Source organism: Dermacentor albipictus, chromosome 1, assembly GCF_038994185.2.
Source record: "Dermacentor albipictus isolate Rhodes 1998 colony chromosome 1, USDA_Dalb.pri_finalv2, whole genome shotgun sequence".
Classification (NCBI taxonomy): domain Eukaryota; kingdom Metazoa; phylum Arthropoda; class Arachnida; order Ixodida; family Ixodidae; genus Dermacentor; species Dermacentor albipictus.
The window spans coordinates 102,690,168-102,711,636 of NC_091821.1; the positions used below are offsets into that span (position 1 = coordinate 102,690,168).

At 45.3% G+C, this 21,469-nt stretch overlaps 1 protein-coding gene across 5 annotated transcripts in view; it reads right to left on the reverse strand.

Annotated features, from left to right (window-relative positions):
• LOC135906148 (uncharacterized) overlaps positions 1–21,469 on the reverse strand; it is a 281,677-nt gene that overhangs the window by 83,727 nt on the left and 176,481 nt on the right. For all 5 annotated transcript variants that reach the window (XM_070524112.1, XM_070524105.1, XM_070524086.1 and 2 more), the window contains one exon: positions 18,762–18,925. In XM_070524112.1, the coding sequence (XP_070380213.1) occupies positions 18,762–18,925 (164 nt within the window). The remainder of the gene's footprint in view (positions 1–18,761; positions 18,926–21,469) is intronic.

The window sequence follows — 21,469 nt, forward strand, 5'->3', positions numbered from 1 at the left end:
TTTCATCAGAAAATTGAATTTTCACATTTTGTTTGTTTTGGGTTCCTAAACAAATAAAGAAGCTCCTCACCAAGTTTGGTTATTATCTTCGTGATAGCGAAGATGAAAATGGGCTTTTTTTACCAGCTTTTTTAGGCGTTTCTTGTCGTAGGTGCCTATGAGCAGAACTTTCAAGATGTGAGCGTAAAGTGGGAGAGGAGCCAAACACGAAGTCAATTCACTTGTCAGAAATTTTGTTTTTCATGCTTCCTAGTGATGAAAGAGTTTCTGTTGATACGGAAAGATTCAGACAAAACAAAGAAAAAACGTTTTAGGGCATGGCAAGTTAGGATTGCCTGCGAAATTGAAAGTAAAGCTTGGGTTGGAGATATTCCACATTTTCCACCTGTGGGATTTTTGTGCCCAGCCTTGTTTTCATTACTGTTGGCACTGGTCATCTTTGTATTGCTCCGCATTTTTCTGCTAGTTCATTGTGATCAGTAGGTGGTCGGCGCTGTGGTCGACTATGCTCACCACGAAGTCTTCGACATGGAAAAGCTTTGGGACACGCCATTGCTGCCAGCAGCAAATTCTTTCAATAAACACGACACCCAACGGCAAGAAGCTTCATAGCTAATGTAGAAGCAGCTATAGGTCTAGCGTTGCCACAGTGGTGACTACGGCTGCCAACGGATCTGCATGCGAGAGCGCCGGTTCGAGGCGGCAAGGTAATCAAAATGGCAGCGGTGGTGGCTTTTATTAATGCTGTTTCGGACCTACGGTAACGGCAAAACGTCCAAAAAATCGGACGGCAAAGAGTTCTTATGTGAGAAATTTCAGACGTTCTGATACATTGACTCTATGGGGTTGGGGTACGCGGTGGTACCGAGAAGCCGCCCAAATTATCGGGAATCCAGAAAGCCGATATTTGACTGTACACTGGCAACTCCTCCAGCCGATGACAGGACGTCACAGACGATTCATTACGATTCCTGTCTGTTACTCGAACCGGCATTACTGTGGCTTTTGACCTTTTCAATAAAATTACAGCTAATTTTCCCTGATAGAGGCACAAATTCCCCGAGTTTTCCGAGTTTTTCCAGACTACTCAAAATCCCCGAGAGTTCCCGGTTTTCCCAGTTGGTAGACACCCTGATGTTTCACTTTTTTTTTTCTTTTTGCACTTTTTTGGCTAATTCGCATCTTTAGGAAAACTATAGTTTTGAAACTGCAATGACAAAAACGGTTTGCAAGATTGTTTTTAAGCTGAAGATTTGTGAGGAACAAGATGGATGCTTTGAATTTCTAAATTGCTTCTATCAAGAAAATAATATAGACTTCTGGATCACCATAACAAAAAATAAAGGAAACTTGGTTTTAAAGTGGTGCAGTTCCTATAGAAAAAGCTATAAAATTACATGTAGCTGCCACAATCCTGTAATCTAGAGCATCCAGGGGTGCGATCAGAGATTGTTGTTCGAAACACACATTCAGTGTGCGTTCATTTTCACCTCCTGTGATTTGCCTAGGCCGTACACAGTCGTCAGCCAATCACGTGAGGCAAAACTGAACGCAAACTAAATGATCTCCGATTGCACCCCGGAAGACATTTATTCAGAAACATTTTATGAACCCTTAAAGTTCTTTAAATGATAGTTTTCCTAAGGTAACACCCTCATTTGCTCAATAGGGCAAGCATACCTTTTTCCCATTTGTTCTAGGATAATTAAATTTAGAGCTTGTTCTAATGATAACAAGACAAGGAATCCTGCCAAATGTGGTTAAGATCAGTATTTTGCTTCAAAAATTTACATTTCAACCCCACATCCCCCGTTACGTATCAACATGGCCAAAGGCGTTAATTAGACGTTTGCCACCAGGCAACCCCCACCCATCAATCAGCGCCTACCAAGTCAACGCAGACTGCTGACGGGTCTACAGAAGGCACCCCCCACCACCACCATTATCTCACAGCCTGAAGTAATGATGAAAAGGGCCAACGTCAAATGCTATGAAGAATCGCACAAACCTTGGATTACTAGAGTGCTTATCCTGCCACAAATTCCATATTATCAGAGGGAAGCATGCTTCGGAGGTGGGATGCTGCAGCACGGGCGTGGTATCCCAATCAATTCGACGATTGCGATTGACTGCAATACAGTCATAAGATTCCCTAGTCGAGTCACCTAGGGAAGACGATGGGATAAAAAGCAGAGAATTTTCGTGCAGGGGGGCCAATGTGTCCTGATGTGAACTCGGATGTTTAACTTGCTCCTGCACGAAGTGGGCTTCCGTAACTGGAGTCGTGTAGCTAATGTCAAATAAATAGTTTTTCCATCATTCCTACTACTGTACGTATTAGTCTATGGGCTTGGTAGATTCCTTGCCCTAACACCACCTGAAGCCGTAACAAACTGGTTAACAGCGGTGAGATCAAGAAAGCAGTCCTCACGATCTGGGATCAGAGACCTGTGAACGTGGCTTTGGGAGACACAAACTTCGCAAGATCGAGGAACACTACAGAAGGAAGAGTGACTTCTGTGGATCTGAAATCAGCAGACCTCCTCTTCGTGGCTCTGGGATATAAAACTGTCGCAGTAACGGCATGAAGTCTTGGACGATTCAAGGAAACTGGAAGGAAGAGCAGCAGAAGGCAGTTCCACAATCTGGGATCAGCGGACCTGGGAACATGGCTCTGGCAGACACGACCTTCGCAAGTTTGACGTTGGGTGAACGCTTGAGCGACTAAATTTTGCCGGACAATAAAGACAGGGTTTTATTGAGCAATTGGCTGTGATTGATCGCCACTGAGTGTGCGGGCAATACAGGGGAAGTTGTAGTCCGCTCTCAAAAAGCATAGATATATAGTGTATTATAAGAAAGAGGAGCTGCGTTGCTCTTGGCAGCAGAGCTCGGTAAGGATATTAACCATAAATTGAGGAAGCCAGAAATTTGTACGGCGATTGACAAAGTGGGTTTCGCTGAGGATGAGCTTACGGATGCCTGGTAAAAGATTTGTTGCGAGAGGAAAGGAGGAGGGGAAAAGAAGAAGCGCAAGAGGAAAGAAAGGAGGAAGAGAAGAAGCGCAAGATAATGGAGCACGAGAGGAAAGTAAGACTGGAAGAGAAACAAAGGCAGCATGAAACTGAGCTTGCAAACGTAAGACTAGAGCTAGCGAGGTTAGCGTGCATGGTGGATGTGGCACTGCCACAAATGTAAAGCATGGAAATGAGTTTGCTTCAGCTGTACGAAACGGGCGATGACATTGGTCTCTACCCGATTTATCTTGAATGAATTTGTGAGAAGCGATCATTTCACCGATCATTTCACCAGGATACATGGCCGGAGTGGTTGCTTGAGTTGTTGCCAGGAGGAGTATCGCAAGTCGTAGCCCGTCTCAGCGCAGCTGAAACAGGCGTGTACAGTTCAGTGAAGGCGAGTTTGCTTGCAAAATACAAGCTTTCCACAGAGGGACCTTTCAGAGACGTCAAGGTAGTAGCAGCAGTCTCCAATGGACTACCGGAAGGATGCCCTTACCTTTTGTCGAACAGCTCAGAATCGCTACTGAATAAAAGCAGGTGCACATTTGCTGAAGCCCAGGTCATGGCTTTGACGAGGTCCAAAGCATACGAACTAGTTCAGCAGATAAGTCACGACAATGAACAAAGGGCACTAAAGGAGGATGAAACAGCTAGCACCCAAGACATAGGTCGGCCGGAGGAGGAAATCCTTCTGATTTCCTCAACAGAAATTCAGAAAGGGGGTCAAGCGCTGAGTTACGACGAAGAACACAGTGCAAAGAAAGAGGATGAAACAGCTAGATTGGGAGGGGTAGTTAAGCTGGAGGAGGAAATCTTTCTGATTTCCCTGACAGAAATTCAGGAAGTTGGTCAGGTTGAGGAGCCGCCAACAGGAAGAAAAGAAAGGCACTCGGAAACAACCACGAGAAACAGTGCTAAGAGAGGCGTCACAAATGCAGAAATGCGGGAGAGAAGGCAATGCGTCCGAATAAATAGAAAGCCACTAAACCCTGTGGGGAGCGGAGAAAAAGATTTAGAAAGGCGCGTTTGTCATTTGGAAAGTTTCGAGTCGGAGCGCTTCCAAGTCACCAGACGAGGTTGAAAAAGTGACGTTCGGCACGGAGGAGGACAAAAGCTAGGCGGAAATTATGTTCCCCCTCATTTAGTTCTTTTTGAGGTGGAACCTGTATGACAACAGAGAATGTGGCGGTCTGGCAAGGCGAAGTGGTCATGCAGTGCATTCAGAGTGCAATGCCAAAGAGGCAGGTGGACACTACGTAAGGTATCGGGTATGCAGCGAGGGGGATGGCCTTTGTATTCCCTAGTTGACAAGTTTAACAAGAGCTGTCAGACAGCACCCTCCTCGAGCACGGCTTAAAAAGATGACGTAGCCGTAGGCTATTCAGAATGAATGATGGTGATACAGGTTTTGTGGAAACAACTGTTTGTTGATTTCCTTATTTTTAGGTTAGGCTTTATGAGATCGAGAGAGTGTTTCGATAAGCAAATTTCGAGCGTTGTTATGATTGGTTGTTTTACAGGCTCACTGATATTCTGAAAAAGATGGTCACTCAAATTTTTGAAGCTTTGTTTCTCGATATGTCATATTTTTAAGCAGATAGGCTTCATTTTTCCGAGAGACACGCTTGCACCACCAAGTCTAGGTTATTTGTTAGAAACCTGTAGTGGCACGCTCAAGTATCAGTTAAATTTTTGCAAGTGGTCATGAGATTGTTTTTTTCTTTGGAAAAAATATGCGTATTTTAGCGGAGACGTTTAACCGCACAATTTAGGAAGTGTTAGTACTGTTTCTTTAGGGTGAGTCTCACTCGGACACAGAGAAGCAACGCGTTGGTGAATGTCTCGCACATGCATCACTTGAGTATCGCTTGCATCACTTGTATGTATCACTTGATACTGTCTCGCACATGAATAACTTGAATATCGCTTGAAAAGATGGGGAGTGCAGGAGATGGAAATTCAAGACGATCAGCAAAACGTGAACAAGGTGAATGCAGGAGCCAACGTTTCGACAAGTGGAAGTGTCTTCTTCAAGGCGACGTACGCTTTCCTCGCCACAGTATATATAGGTGGGGTTCCTCTAAAGGGGAGAGGGTGTGAGGCGGGAGGATGCGGAAATGAGGGAAAATGTGTTAGCGGGTTGAATTGAGAGTAAAGGAACACCGTGTACAAGGTCAAAGCCAAGGCACAACACTCCCCCCCCCCCCTCCCGATCTGTCAACGCACGCGACAAAAAAAGAGAGAGATATAGGTAGAGAAAGAGAGAGAGAGAGAGAGGAAAGGGAATAGATTCTAAAGCTCTCTTTGAAACGTTTATGCCAATTGGTTGCAATGTCTTGAACTTATGGATAAGGTATGATTCTCTGTATTTTCTTTCTCGTTCAGAATGGAAATTTGACTGCAAGATGTAGAGTTTAAGTTTATCAAAGTTATGACCTGGTTGGTTGAAATGCTCGGCGACGGCTTGGGGAAGCTTTTTAGCTGTGTCCGCGCGATGTCCGTTTAATCTGACGTTCATTGATTGTCCTGTTTCACCGATATATTGTTTCTTACAGAAGGAACATTCAAGCATATAAATCACATCCGAACTTGTACAAGTGAAGCTAGATTTGACTTCATGTGTATAACTATTTGCGGTGCTTTTAATTTTAATGTCACTTTGAAGGTGCCTGCAGGTTTGCACCTAGGGCGACAGCATGCTTTTATTACCGGGGAATGCTGTTGGCTGACTTTTGCGTGCACTAACATGTCTTTAAAGTTCTTGTTTCGGCGATAGGCAACACTGGGTACATCCGGGAACGCTTTTCGCAGACGCTTGTTACTTGATAATATTGGGTGGTATTTTCTTAGGATGTTGTTTATGTTTGGGAGTGCATTAGAATATTTTGTTATAAAGGCCGCCTTGAAGAAGACAAGTCCACTTGTTGAAACGTTGGCTCCTGCATTCACCTTGTTCACATTTTGCTCATCGTCTTGAGTATCGCTTGTATCACTTGATACTGTCTCGCACATGTATCACTTGAGCGCACATGGTAGATGTTAGAAATAGGGTCGAATTTTCATGTAGTTTGAAGCACGTAATTTACGCAGCAATTTTTTGTTGTTATTTCTTTAGTGTGGGTCCTTTGTGGACAAGAGAAACAAAATGTTAGTGCGCGAGTCTCACGAAAGTGGGAAATTCGTGGAACTTATTCGGAATAGGTGGATTGTTTTCAGAAGGAAGCCTTGACTTCATAGCCTGTGCTAGTCTCGCCAGACTTTTGCAGAGAATGCATTCTCTGGTGTGAGGCCAGCACTCGTGGTCTAGGTGTTGTCCTTGCCCAACTTAATGAACGCAGTGAAGCACATCCGGTGCTGTACCTCAGACAAAAACTTACACCGCGAGAAGAAGCGTTTAGCACCTCGGAGAAAGTGCTTATGCATGGTATGGGCAATTCAAAAGTTAGGATTCTATATTCAAGGCATGAAATTCAGAGTTGAGAGCGACCATTGCCCTCTTGCATGGCTGAAGCAAATGTCGGAAAGAAACTGGAGAATGCCAAGATAGTTAGATTTGGCCAGAATATCTTTGGGGTCAGGTATAGGAAAGGGAGCCGAAATAAGAATGTGGACGGCTGAGCTGGGGATTTTAGGCAACATAGCTCAGAGTATTTGATTAGGAATGTGTTTTGCACTAATCGCTATTGATGTTATTGAGGTAGGAAACCTATTTCTGTCTTGCAGAAAGCTGACCTTCGCAAGAAAGGAGAGAGACAGAGAGAGGGTTAGAACATTGTAAAACGATGTGGGGATCATAGCCTCTGGTATGCTTGTCGCTCGGGCATGTCTACCAGTATGTGTGTGTGTTCCTGTGTATTCCCAGGGAGATGGACACAACGAAGCGAGGGCTGGGCTCTTGAGCTGCAGTGTGACATCAGTCATCCCTACTAGAACAATTTCTGAGGCTGCGACCGAACATCAACGCCTCAAGCAACCTGACAGCTGGCCACCCTCAGGTCGAATTTCTTGGCGGCGGAGGTGTTTGTTATGTGTTAACATGGCCAAAGGTGTTAATTAAATGTTTGCCACGAGGCAATCTCCACCCATCCATCAGTGCCTACCAAGTCAACGGAGCGTTGACCCAGACTGCTGACGGGTCCACAAGAGGCACCCCCCCACCACTACCTCACAGCCTGAACTAATGATGAAAAGGGCCAACGTCAAATGCTACGAAAGAATGGCGCAAACCTTGGATTACTAGGGTGCTATCCTGCCGTAAATTCCATACCATCAGAGGGAGGGATGCTTCGGAGGTGGGGTGCTGCAGAACTTTGCAATAGCAAAGGCGTGGTATCGCAATCGATTCGACGATTGTGATTGACTGCGATACAGTAATCAGATTCCCTAGTCGAGTCGCCTAGGGAAGACGGCGGGATAAAGCGGAGAACTTTCGTGCAGGGGAGCCAACATGTCCTGATGTGAACTCTGACGTCTAAGTTGCTCCTGCATGGAGTGGGCTTCCGTAACTGGAGCCGTGTAGCTAATGTCAAACCCTTTTTCCTTCATTCCTACTACTGGACGTATTAGTGTATGGGCTTGGTGGATTTCTTGCCCTAACGCCACATCAAGCCGCAACACCCCTTAAAACAACGGCACCTGCGATTGAAATCTGAGTCAGCCAATGGAAGCACTCCTTGTGCATCACGTGATGGCAGTAAAAGATCAAGATCAAGACCAAAGAACCTCCTTGATCTCAAAGCTAATTTTTCCTCTTTACGCTTACTTCTTTTGCATTCATTTTTAGGAGACATAATATGCCAGTTTGGTTATCTGAAGCCTCAATCTCTCTTCTTTAATATGATACAAAGATGGCGGCACGGCGTCAATGGAGAGCCCCGTTATCTGCAGTGCAATGGCACCTTTTGAAACTCAATTTCCTATCCAATTTATTGCCCCTATTGCTTAGATTGCATAGCCATAGGAAGCTGCTCGCAAGTATAAGCAGGGTTTCTACTTTGAAGCAATCTTTTGGCAAATTATTCAAGGCTTGAAGAAATCCCTGCCACATCTGTTACAGAACTCTGTGCTTCTCTATAGCTTAAGCGCATAGAAAAAATGCGCCATTTTTGAAGGCTCATGTAAGGATTTTTTATTCAATACACCATCAGACTTACAATAAAATGCTACATATCAATAGAAAAAAAAAAACTTGCCTTTCAAAAAAGCAAATTTCAAACACACATCTTAAGGTATAATGACTAACATATTGCTATGGAGGAGATGAATTTATCTACAAGATGATCGAAGGGACATAGAGATGAGATTGCAGGCAGTCAGGCATTTTCTACACTCTCTGCAGTTCTTCGATCTCCTCTTCTTCAGCTCCGCAGTGGCAGTGTACGATTTTTTTTCAGCGCAGACGAAGCTCATCGAGCGAGTGAGGGAACCACATGATTGATAGTGCTTGATTCGGGAACCCTATGATGGTAGTGCTTCAGGTGGGCCACACAAACCACCTGAGTCTTCTTCAACCGGCGATTAATGGAGGTCAGTTTTGCTATAACCTAGTTGACGTCACTCAATCAGTTGAGTGGTACGAATGGGCCATTGTACATTGAGATAAACTTGCGATACAAATTTTTCTTCTGCAGAGGTGTCCACAGTAAAAACGTGATCGCCTGGAGCGAAAGTGACATGTATATGCCAGGCATCATAGTGCGCCTTGGTGGAACCTTGTGAAGAGGGTGTTCTTAGGCAAGCAAGCTGACACGCTTCTTCGGCACGACATGTCTGTACTATGGATGCGTCTTTGTTCAGTGTGAATGGCAAAATTGTGTCCAAGAACGTTTGGGGACTGCGAGTGTACAACAGAGAGAAAGGTGCATACCTGGTTACTTTGTGCTTACCTGTATCGTATATGTACATGACGAAGGGCAGCACAGCATCCCAATTCTTGTGATCAGCTGAGTCTTACAGTGACAACATGTTGGTGAGCGTACCATTCATGCATTCAGTGAGGCTGTTTGTTCTTCAATGCAGCCCTTCAACATCGGCAGGGAATTGCCATACACGGTCACTTTCAACAACATGTGGAGTGCCACGGCACAGTATGACTGAATAAACCAGAAAGCACGACACATCGGCGACAGTAGCAAAGGCAAGCGCTGCAGTCTCAGGATAGCGCGTCAAGTAGTCAAGCGATCGTGAAATTTGTGTCGCAAAAGGGATCGCTCGACAGCACGGAGGAAAAAATGAAAGTGTTGCTGACAAACTTCAGCCAGGAGTTCAAGCACATCAACAAGGGCACGATGATCGCATACATCGACGAAACTGTGGAAACCAGCAATGCGTTTGTCCTCTCGGATTCTGCAGCATCTACCCTGACGACCATAGTTCCCGAACCAGACTTTGACATAAATCTAAGTCTCCCCATGATTAAGTAGCAACACCTCAGAAGTCTGCTCTGACGATACAAAGACTGCTTTTCGACATCAAGGATTCGACAAACACCAGTCGACAAAGCATCGCGTAATAACCAAAGAGTGCGCTCAAGCGCTATGCCAGAGCCCTTACCGAGTTTCAACGCGAGAATGTGAAGCTATAAGACAAGTCGGCGAAATGCTGCGCGACGACATCATCCAGCCATCGAAATGCCCATGGGCATCTCCTGTAGTCTTGGTGAAGAAAAAGAACGGAACCATAGGTTTCTGCGTCGATTATCGTCGACTGAACAAGATCACGAAGAAGGACGTATATCCCCTCCCATGGATAGACGACGTATTGGACCAGCTCTGCAACGCTCAATACTTCTTGTCGATGGACCTCCAAGTCTGGCTACTGGCAAATAGAAGTATACGAAAGAGATTGCGAAAAGACCACCTTCATCATGCCAGATGGCCTCTATGAGTTCAAGGTTATGCCATTTCGACTGTGCTTGGCGCCTGCAACATTCCAGCGCGTGATGGACACGGTTTTAGCAGGAATGAAGTGGCAGACCCGTTTTGTTTACCTAGATGACATCGTTGTCTTCGCCAGAAATTTCGATGACCACCTTAGGTGGCTTGCGACATTATTGGGGGCGAGGACTTATGAAGTCGCCATCCGTCGGAAGCGCCTCCCTTGCGTAGTACGAGGGATCATGTGGTGCGCTCCTCATAGGTTTCGCTTACGGCGCTCAAAAACACTACGCGGCAGCCCTTTTGGACATTTATGTAAGTACACTCAAAATGAGAGAAGTTTACGCTGTCGATATAATCTTGGGCAAACTGAAAAAGCATAGAATCGTTTACAGACGCTATCTTATTACCGAATACGTACAGTGAACGCCACTGCACGCGGTCGCCGTGATGGAGTCTCCCGAACCGGCTTCTTGCGTGAAAGCTAGGCAAACGCAGAGAGTAAACTATGTGAAATATGTTGTTATAGTGGGCTGTCTATAACCAAATGGAGCATAACAGAATGAAGCCCTAATGCAGCGATCACACAGGTTCGCAGCGACCGACTGCACGTCTGCATGCATGTCCGCGAACAATGTTTTGCTTTTGCTGCGAGCGCGTTTTTGCACCGCGCCGTGACCTTTAGGCTGCAGCATATGAGCATTTGACAGTACACTAGAAACCATTGTTGCGTGGACGCTATCAGAACAGTTCAAAAATATTTTCGTTGTAAGACTGACGCCTACGGCGACTGTGATGCGCCGTCGCGACGATTCAATTCTTTTCTGTCTTCAAAATTCTTGGAGATTTCAATATTAGTTCAGGACAACATTCATTTGGGCTAGATTGTGCATACTTGAATAGGAAGGAACAGTACCAACTAAGACGATCTCAAGTGGGGAGAACGACATAGGATGGCGCTTGTCCTGTGTCGTTCTCCCCACTTGTTATCGTCTTAGTTAGCGCTGTTCCTTCCCATTCATGTCAATATTATTTCTCAAGTTGCATCGCACTGCGTGTTTATCGGTCTTCTCAGCGTGCGATTTACCTGCTTCTTTTTCGCAATCCAGTGCATTAATTCATAACACAAGCATGACGATATGCCATGCCTTTTTTTAATGTGCGGCTTACCGCTCCCTTTCTGTTTCAGTGAACTTGCTAGTATCTAGCATCAGCAAGCTCATAGACCAAACCGACATGACATTGGCCAGGCAGCGGGCACGGGCGAGCGTCTCAGTGGGCATTTTCTGCTACTCACCGAACATCACAGTCCCGGTGCCGTAGCAGAAATCTTCCACATGTCTGTGCTTGCTGCATACCTGAGTTGTAGCTGATGGCTGTCTGCCGGTTCCAAGTTATGCGAGCCAAGCTTCACACAGCTCTTTGTCCAGCAGCTACGTGTGAATAAGGCTGACACCGGGCTCCGCTGTGTGCGTCCGGAACTGCGGCGCCAAGCAGTAGCCTACCATGCTGCACGCCTCCAAAGGCAGCCACTACCTATTATAGCACTTTCAAATATTGTCAAGCAGACACCAAAGGCGGTAAAGCCTTACCACTTAATCAGAACTGCAATGCAGGTGGGACTTTAAACTTTTGTTTTCAGCTTGCTTCGGCGCGTCCGAAGCAGCCAACACGGCCACTGTGTCCACATGATCCCTCATGTCACGTCATGCCGACTGTGGCACCAGCTTTTCCAGTGGTGGAGGTCGCCCCCAATAGAGGCCATCAAGTCATCGGGGCTCACTCTGAAGCCTGAAAAGTGCCGCTTTGCTTAGAATGAGCTTCTGTTCCTAGGCCACATCATCAGCAAGTCTTGAATCCGCCCCGACCTGAAGAAGACTGCTGCCATCGCAAAGTTCCCATAGCCCATCGACAAAAAGGCAGTGCGCCGGTTCCTTGGCATGTGTGCCTACTACAGGTGCTTTGTCAAGGACTTTTCATGCGTTGCTGAGCCGCTGACACATCTAACTAAATGTGATGTTGAGTCGCAGGCCGAAGCATTTCAACAACTGAAACAATGCATGTAGTCACCACCAGTACTTGTGTGCTTCGACAAGGACACCAATACCGAAATCTACACTGACGCCAGTAGTCTAGGCCTCAGTGCTGTCCTAGTCCAGAGGAAAGACGGACTTGAACGGGCGATAGCTTATGCTAGCCGGTTGCTGTCAAAAGTGGAAGACAATTTTTCTACGAATGAAAAAGAATGCCTCGCCATTATTTGGGCTAGAGCAAAATTCCGCCCTTACCTCTATGGCACGCCATTCAACGTTGTCAGCGACCATCACGCATTGTGTTGGCTAGCGAATTTACAGGACCCTTCAGGACGACTGGCACGGTGGAGCCTCAGACTGCAAGAATATGACATTACTGTTATCTACAAGTCTGGACGAAAACACTACGATGCCAACTGCTTATCACACGCCCCCATTGACCCGCCGATACAAGATGACGAGGATGACGATGCCTTCCTTGGAATAAGAAGCGCGGAAGATTTCTCTGACCAGCAACGAGCAGACCTGAAGCTAAAAAGCCTCGTTGAGCATTTGGAAGGGAACACTGACGTTGTCCCTAGGGCATTTAAGTAAGGAGTGTCTTCGTTCTCGCTTCAAAACAACCTACTCATAAAGAAGAACTTCTCACCAGTCCATGCAAATTACCTTCTAGTTGTTCCCTCAGCGCTGCATCCAGAAGTACTGCATGCCCTACATGACGATCTGACCACTGGGCACCTCGGATTCTCCTGGACACTATCAAGGATACAGGAAAAGTATTACTGGCCACGCCTGACTGCCAATGTTGCCCATTATAATGTCAAGACATGCCGAGACGTCAGCGACGCAAGACGTCACCAACAAGACAAGCAGGATTAGTACAGCCGATTGAGCCTCCTTGCCAACCATTTCAGCAGATCGGGATGGATTTGTTGGGACCCTTTCCGACGTCAACATCCGGAAATAAGTGGATCGTTGTGGCGATGGACTATCTCACCCACTTCGCTGAAACGAAAGCTCTGCCGAAAGGTAGCGCAGCCAAAATGGCGAAATTCTTTGTCCAGAACATCCCGATACGACCTGGCACTCCTGAAGTTCTTATCACCAACAAAGGAATGGCCTTTACAGTGAAACTCACCCAAGCCATTCTGCAATACAGCCAGACAAGCCACGGGAGGAAAACTGCCTACCACCCACAAACAAATGGTCTTGCAGAGCGCCTGAATAAGACCCTTGCCGACATGCTAGCAATGTACGTCGACGTTGAACACAATACCTGGGATGCCGTCCTGCCATATGTCATGTTCGTTTACAACACAGCGGTGTAACAAACAACACAGATGCCACCGTTCAAGCTGGTTTATAGCAGGAACCCGACTCTCAATGCCATGCTGCCGCATGTCAACAATGAATAGAATCTTGATATCGCCACCTATCTCCAGCACGACAAAGAAGCCCGAGAGCTCGCCCGCCTGCGGATCAAGAACCAGCAGAGAATCGACAGCCGACACTACAACCTTTGATGACGCTACATTGAGTACCAGCCTGGCGACTGTGTTGGGTTTGGACCCCAATACGCCAATGAGGCCTTAGCGAGAAGGTTTTACGCCGCTATTTCAGACACTACAAGATCATCCGACGTATTGGTGCACTCGGCTATGAGGTTGTGCCAGACGGCATTTCGCTATCACAGCGGCACCGCTCATGACCTGAAATAGTCCATGTTGCGCGACTTAAGCCGTTCTACCAATGTTAACGAACTTTGAGACGTTGCATAGCTCAACTTTGCACTCTTTTTTTTTTTGGACTGTATTACTCTGGACTTTGTTTATTTGTTGTTTTGTTACTGTTTAATAAGTGTCCTTTTGTTTTTTTTTCACTCTCCTGTTATGTTAGTAGCATCGGGACAATGCTTATTGAGAGGGGGGCATTGACACGTGTACTTGTATGTTTTTCAGGTGACCACTTTTCACCGTCTAACAAATGTTATCACTCAGCGCGGGATGCGCCTGCACGTATTGGAAGTTTCTCAAATGTTATCGATTGTTCTTTTTGCTGTTTGTTGTCGCTTAAGCTTGTGTAATCTGACTGCATGTGCGACGCGAATTGCGTAGAACTTTCTGGAAGACACGTGGGCACCAGCGATTACTCTGGAGCCTTCGATGGCTCATGTATAAAAGCTGACGCGCTTGACCCGCTGATCTGATTTTCAACGATCGCAGACTCTGTTCACCGCTGTCGCCGTTCTTTGAGAGTAACCTGTTTTTGAGGGCACAAGTTTGCTAGTTTCGCCATTCCCAGTTTTGCTGCTTTCTTCACACTACTACATGACAATATTAAAACATCACAAGCCGTTAAAACGTGCTGACCATGCAAATACTATCGGTAGCGAGAGAACTGCCCCTATGAGAGTTAGTAGGGTGGTTGTACTGCACGAGATATATCACCAAGCTACTATCCCTCGACCTTCGTTGTTTTGCGTATTTTTGCAGTGTTTAACGCGTCTGATAAAATCAGCTTTATGGTGCGTCAATCGGTAACATGATAAAGCTACCAAGATGATTTTCCTCCATTGAGGAATTAAAGGAATGGAACTGAACTGTCCGGCCATTCCCGGAGTGGGAATGGGCTGTTTTTTTATTCGAACGAATTGAAAGGAATGGAATTGCAGCAAGTTCTTATTCACCGGAATGGAATTGAAATAGAATGGGGGTGCCCATTCTGCAACACTGCTCTCTTCCTCCACCTTGTACATGAAAGTGTGCAAATTCTTTTTTAAGGAGTTGACATACTAAAAATGCGATGTCATGGGAGGTGACGTCCACGCCTGCGACTGTGGACCCGTTGCCGAGCCTACCAAACTTTAGCAATATTGTTGTGTCTTCAGGGCCTCAAACGCACAAAAGTGACGTCTTAAACCAGACGAAGTACTCAGGTCTTCCTTTGATATAAGAAAATTGTAAGACATCTTCAGCAATGCCCTTCAGGAGATGTCCAACCTTATCTTTATCCGACATGCCCATGTTCACAATTCTGCCCAGTTTCAATACTTTTTCAATGTAAGTTGAGGATGTTTCCCCAGGCAACTGTGCTCTTTATGAAAGCTTATGCTCTGCCTTATTTCTTTTTAAAAGTGAGTCCCCGAAGCAGCTCTTGACTTCCTCAATGAACCTTTCCCACATTGCCATTGTGCTCGTTATTATCGAACCACAGAAGTGTGGTTCCGGCAAAGGAAAACGACGTTAACAAGTCATGTGATTCAGTTTCACCCATTGTGACCACTTAACTCTTTCACTACCCCGCCTATTCAAATTGATCACTGGTGAACGATGCTTTAGATCGCCAATTTCGACTTATTGGAGCCGTTTCTCAGCCATATAAGGCCATCCAGTAGTTAGTACAGGCACTGGCCTTTCAGAATCAGTTTAAATTTTCGCACTCCAGCGATGTCATGATTTTTGACGGACCTTTTTGCAAACTAATGTGCGTATGTTGTAGCGCAAAGAGGCGTGGCTGTCATCTTCTGCCATGCACGAGAAAAAAGCATGCCACTCATGATTACGCCGCACTAGCATCAAAATTTTGTAATCAAATGACTCCCACTATGTCTTATATCGCCGACTTTGCCGTCCAACAGTGATGAGTGATGATAATTTACCGAAAATGACACCACCTGTTCACTAGTGAGTTTTGGTTTGGACTCGTTTTTAAGTCATTTTATTCCACTAAAGTGTATTTCTGAAAGTCTGCCGCACATCCAACATGTGGACCAAGCTTTTGCAACCAGTTTCCACGAGTTTCGGTAACGCTTCTCTTGTAAAATCCCGGCAGGAGGCGCTGCCAGTGTCACTGTGCAGTGATCGAAAGTCGTTCCCATGGTGCCGTCCCGTGAGGCTGCGTTGCAAGAAAAGCATTTTGCTCGAAACTATGCTGCACCCGCATTTGAATTTAGTGATGAGGACTCGAGTTATGATTCCGAAAATGACCGTAAAGAAGATTTAAGCTCTGACGGCGACAATGTCTTGAGTCAGCATGGGACATCCGCAGCTGTTCACCGGCGAGCTTCCTTTACAGCCTTGAACGGTCTCTTTCCTTGTGTGCGCTTATCTGCCAATCTATTTCCACGACCTGAGAGCTCTACTGATTATCTTCGGAGTGCATACTTCATTTGGTTATGATGTGCTGCCATCGGCAGCAAAGAAACTTCCGTTCACGCTAAGAAGGCTGCTTGTAGCGTATCTTGGCCCAGCACTTGGGATCAGCGGAAGACAGTTTACAATGGCATGGGATTTCTTTCTACTGTTCTTCTCTACAGAGTTGATAAAGACAGTGTGCAAAAATGAAAACAGATATGCTTGGATGCCTAATCATGTAGTTGCCCAGCTACGCTGAAAGCGAAGGTGCATGACTCTAGACGAACTAGTGAAAGTACGTTTCTTGGAGTTCTCATCAGACCATCCTCAGAAGATTCGGAAAAGGCGGAACTGCAAGATGTGTTACGAGGACCACAAAGTTGAACAAAAACCATACGTCTTGTGGGAAAATTACACCTATGCTTCACAAAATTCAGAAACTGCTTCACCGCATGGTGTGGGCGATGAACTTGTTTTAGTTTCTTTTTTGTATCCGAAATATGGCAGTGTACTCAGCATTTTTTCAGACACTATTCCTGGGTATTTATCTTTTAACTGCATATTCTGAATTTTCTTTGATATTAATATTTTTGTACATATGTTCTTATTGTTCTTTTTATGAATTGGCAGCAAAGAATTTTTATGTTTTACCTAATAAATTTTTTTTTTACAACATGTTTTTGGAAGGAGCATTTCATTATGCACAATATGCTATGCTGCAATGTGTGCTGAAATATTATTCGCAGCAGTAAATAATTTTTTCCCTGAGGCCTATAAAAAACTACCATTTTCTCATGGTAACGAAAGAGTTAACCTTTTGATAATACTTCGGCCTGTCGTCGGCATACTCATTACCTTTGCCGGAAAAGGTGTCTATTTCTGAGAGATCCAGCAGATGGTCGACCTGCCTTGAGTGCTCACTGTCATCTTGCATGTTTGTGTCACGACTTCCGCCAGCTGCTTGCGTTTTGTTCATGTCCGTGTCTTCAGGCGGACAACCAACAACCAGGTTCCAACCAAGTGCGGGCTTCACCAGAGGGTGCAAAGAAGGTTTTCCAGAGCGATTACCAAGAACCTCCACCAAAGTTGTTAGGGATGAGATGGATTTATTTACAAGATGATCGAGTAGGCATAGAGACGAGGCCACAGGCAGTTGGGAATTTTCTACACTGCGCACAGTTCTTCGATCTCCTCTTCTTCGGCTACGCCATGCAGCGTAACAATATACCTCATGAAAAACTAGCTTTATTGAAATGTATAGGGATTGTTTACAATGTTGCACTGCTAAAATAAAAAGAATAAGAGAGAACATATTCTCAAATATATACTAAATGTTTTCACTCCGATTTTTCCTTACAGCTCATGAAAGTTTCAATAATATAGTTCCTAAGCGACATGCTAAAAAAATATTTTCTGCCTAGAGGAAACTGCCTCTTTTCTCATAGGACCCACAAATACTGGGCAAACATCACAGTATGCTTGGCTGATGGCAAAAAACCTCCACTATATCCTGTAGAAACACTGTAAATAAGATATTTAATACTGCCAACATCTTTACGACATCTCAATCGGCACAAGAAATTAGTCAGCTGCTAAAGGCCTGAAAATTAATTGACGGACAGCTGACGACTGTCTGGGCTGATTTTGCAGGTCTCCATCGTCCAAATTAAAATGCCATAATCAGACATCTTCAGACCCCTGCTTGCTACTACCTTATATACTCGTGTAAGCATGTAAGGGCCGTACTTTTTTTTCTAGAATCTTGGCTGAGTGCATCTCTTCCGTGAATCAGGCTGATGACGACCTGAGAAAGGTTCTTACTGTTTCCGCAACTGTAGGAGAGGGTAACAGGAGCGCAAATGACATAACACTGCAGTAAACGACCTTAGATGCCAGCCCATCATCCCTGATCATCGCTGACTCAAACAGGGCTGCCTTCCCCAGAGCTGAAAGACCACTGATCTGGCTGGAAACATTGCCAATACAACCAAGATGACGCGCAACATAAAGAAATAATGGTGCAGAAGTGCCGGCCTGAGTGGCATCGACGGAAAAGCAGCTAGCATCATCTAGCAGCAACGGAATTTGCTTTACAGCAGGATGCTTTGAATTTTTTTCAAAAAATTTTGCCCTCCAATGTGGGGATGCAGCCCTTACACTAGCATATACAGTATTAGCACCTAAACAATCATTTGAGAGCGCAGCAGAATCACGAATATGTTGTCGTTCTCAGAATGCTTAGCACTCGGCTACCGTGCCTGCCATCTTTGCGATCAATGAGTGCACAGCTCTGCGCACTTGCTAAAAAAATTGGCTAAAAAAACACTTGCTTAGAGAACTATTTAAAAACAAGTCTACTCCTTAGACTATGTTGAAGGTGTCGCAACAAGTCCATAAGTGTGTTGAGATCATAAAAATAGAACACAGTGCCCATGGGTCACCCGTGATCCACTTTCAATGGCTACAGTATAGAAAGAGTTAATAGAGGAGCTGAGTTCTAAAATAACAAAATTTCAGCAAAAATGACATGATGGAAATTAAGGACACACCTTACTACTGCAACAGCTTTATACATTCTTCAGTTAATGTGAACATATAAGCCACAAATATTACCAAAGTAAGCAGGTCAGTGCACCAGTTTTGTAAAGACATTACATCAATAAAAACTTGAACACCAAAAAGTAAAAGAAAAATAGTGACCTTTGGGCTTTCTCCCAAGGCAGTCCCCAACAGTTTCTGGCATGATTCCTTATGCACAGCCAAGGTGTCTTCAAGTCTGGAGCCACATTGTTGAATTCTTCGCAGGAGCTTTTCAAACTCCCGAGTTTTTATGTAGCTGGTCAGTGTGGCTCGCTTGCTACGCCCTGAAGTAGACAAAGCTTTTAGTCAAGTTCCAGTCTGAGGTCAAAAAAAAGAGCCAGCAACATCCGGGAACTACCGTATGACCAAAGCTTTAGACACTGGAGCTACAGAAGACATTAGGAAAATGTATTTTTTTTTTCATTTTAGGTCATTGCCGAACACATGACGCAGGCTTGGCTTCCACTGACCACAAATTGTTTTCTTTTTTTTTTGGCAAGCAGAGGTGAAGAAAAAAGAAAGAGAGAGAGAGAGAGAGAGAGAGAGAGAGAGAGAGAGAGAGAGAGAGAGAGAGAGAGAGAGAGAGAGTTGTAAAGAAGCATCAGTGAAAGAAAATAGACTAGAGCAACTCCTAGGTAAAAGTGTGATGCAAGTTAACAAAACAGTTTTCCCACTTAATACTAAAAATGCTTCCTGTATACAAAGCAAACATTGCATCACAGATCTGCTCATGTATGTATATTAGGGTAGGCTTTGTCTGACACTGAGTGGCAGCTAAAGCATCTGTGCAAAATGATTGACAAGTAATGAAGATACCAAAACTCATGCATTTAACAAAATTATTAAAGTGACAGCAGTGGCAGTATGTGAAAAATTTCAATCGGCTCTGTCCAGAGCAATATTTCATAATAATGAATTTTTTCCAGTCTAAGTGGCTCCTTCTAGTTTCACAGTTTGTAAAGTACCAAAAGGGGTTAGTTAGGAGCACCTTAGAGGTCAACTGCAACGAAACTTCACTTGGGCTAAATTGACTATAAGTGCCGATTGTATACTCTCAAAGTAATCTTGGCAAAGCCGCAAATTGCCTAATTTTGTTATTAGCAGCTGTTAAGTAGCACCTATGCAGACGATGCATGAGCCTGGCGGTAAACCGGTAGCAATGCGGATAAGGCAAATATTGAACTGTACGCAACTGTTGATCTCTCAGTTGCACCATGTTGCGCCTAGGCAGCCAGGTGCATTGCTCGCTCAGCACTTATGAGTTGACGAGCGTCTCTCTCAGCGTGCATTCTCCCTGTTTCGCTCGTGATTTGAGCTGTTGCAAGAATGTCAACACGTTGCATGGCCATTGGGTGCTTGAATACATACTCCAACACGAGCAATGGCTGTGCAGTACACAATGCTAAGTAGAGGAAGGCCGAACACATCATTACTGTCCCAGCTTTCAGAGTGAAAGCGTGCACCGTGGCGCAGCAGGCAAGTGTGACGCGGACCAGCAAACGTGCACAAAGCATGTAAACTGCAGTTTACAACGCTGCAGAAGCTACATTTCAACAGCACAGTCACTGACCTGCTTGGCAAGTGCTTTTTCGGGTTGACAATAAGTCCTATATGCCACAATGGTGCATGCCAACTGAAGGTAGCTTTCAAAGGTAAGGTGCATATTCAAGGGCGATATTATGTAGCGATCATTTCTAGTAGTGCATCATCTTCAAGATATTTCGTGCATCTCTACATCGGACGCGTCAAAGTAGAAGAACGAAAGCTTTTCTGACACAACATCAGATAACGAGCAGGAACCGCATGCTGCATTCTTCAAGGAGGAGATCGTGACATGGCGGCCATGGTGTAGATGCGGCAGCAAGCCATGCAGGAATGCAGTGCCGCCAGAGCGAAATGGGTGAAGCTTTATCATGGCCGCAGTCTGGCCTGTCTGGTCGCGAGTTCACGCACACTTAGCACCGAGCCCCTCTAGCCCGGCCGTGCCAAGCCTCAGCTACTTATCATCCTTTACTATAGATGGCAGTAGTTGTCTGATCGGTTGACGAGTCCGGCATTTCCAGCTTGCCAGGCAGTAGCCAGTGAAGTTGGATACGCTATGCCAGAGAAGTGGAGATCACTAAAATTATAGCCTGTGCTTTAAATGTCACCCGCAGGAGTGCGGCGATCAGTTGTTGCCGCTCGGACAAGTACACAGCGGGTGAGCACTTCACTTATCGAAGGTGCAAATGCAACACGTTCGCTTCAGTGAACTTGAACAGCATGCTGCTTGGTCAGCCAAGCTAGCGCACGATGTTCCAGTTGCTCCGGAGTGCGATAGGACATGTTCCATTCCCGTGCCAGCTACACTAGACTGTAGAGCGTCCAATTTTCACCGATGTAGCGTAACTACACCACGTGTGGATTGCATCTGCGTTAAGCCGGACTATACCGCACCTTTAGCTTAGGCACCCCTATGCACTCTTCGAGCGGAGGCCGAACGCATCAAGGCCCTACTTTTGAACGTAGATAACCACATAGAGAAAACCGGCTGTACTCGGAGAATACTTTGCATAAAAAAAATACATTACGGCATCACAGGGCATGAAGCAGCTAACAAAGTATACTAACTTTGTGGCTAGCAGATGTGCGGGACCTGTTCACTGATACACCGGCACGGAATAGAAGTAAGGAAAGCCATATCCTCCTCTCGAGGAGGCCTTGGGAAAGCAGACAGCACAGGCACTGGTTCTCCATATTCTTCACTGTATGTCACTTCCGCCAGGCGATAATGGCGGCATTTTTTTTTTCAGTTTCGGTATGAAAAACATCAATTTTTGTGAGCTCTT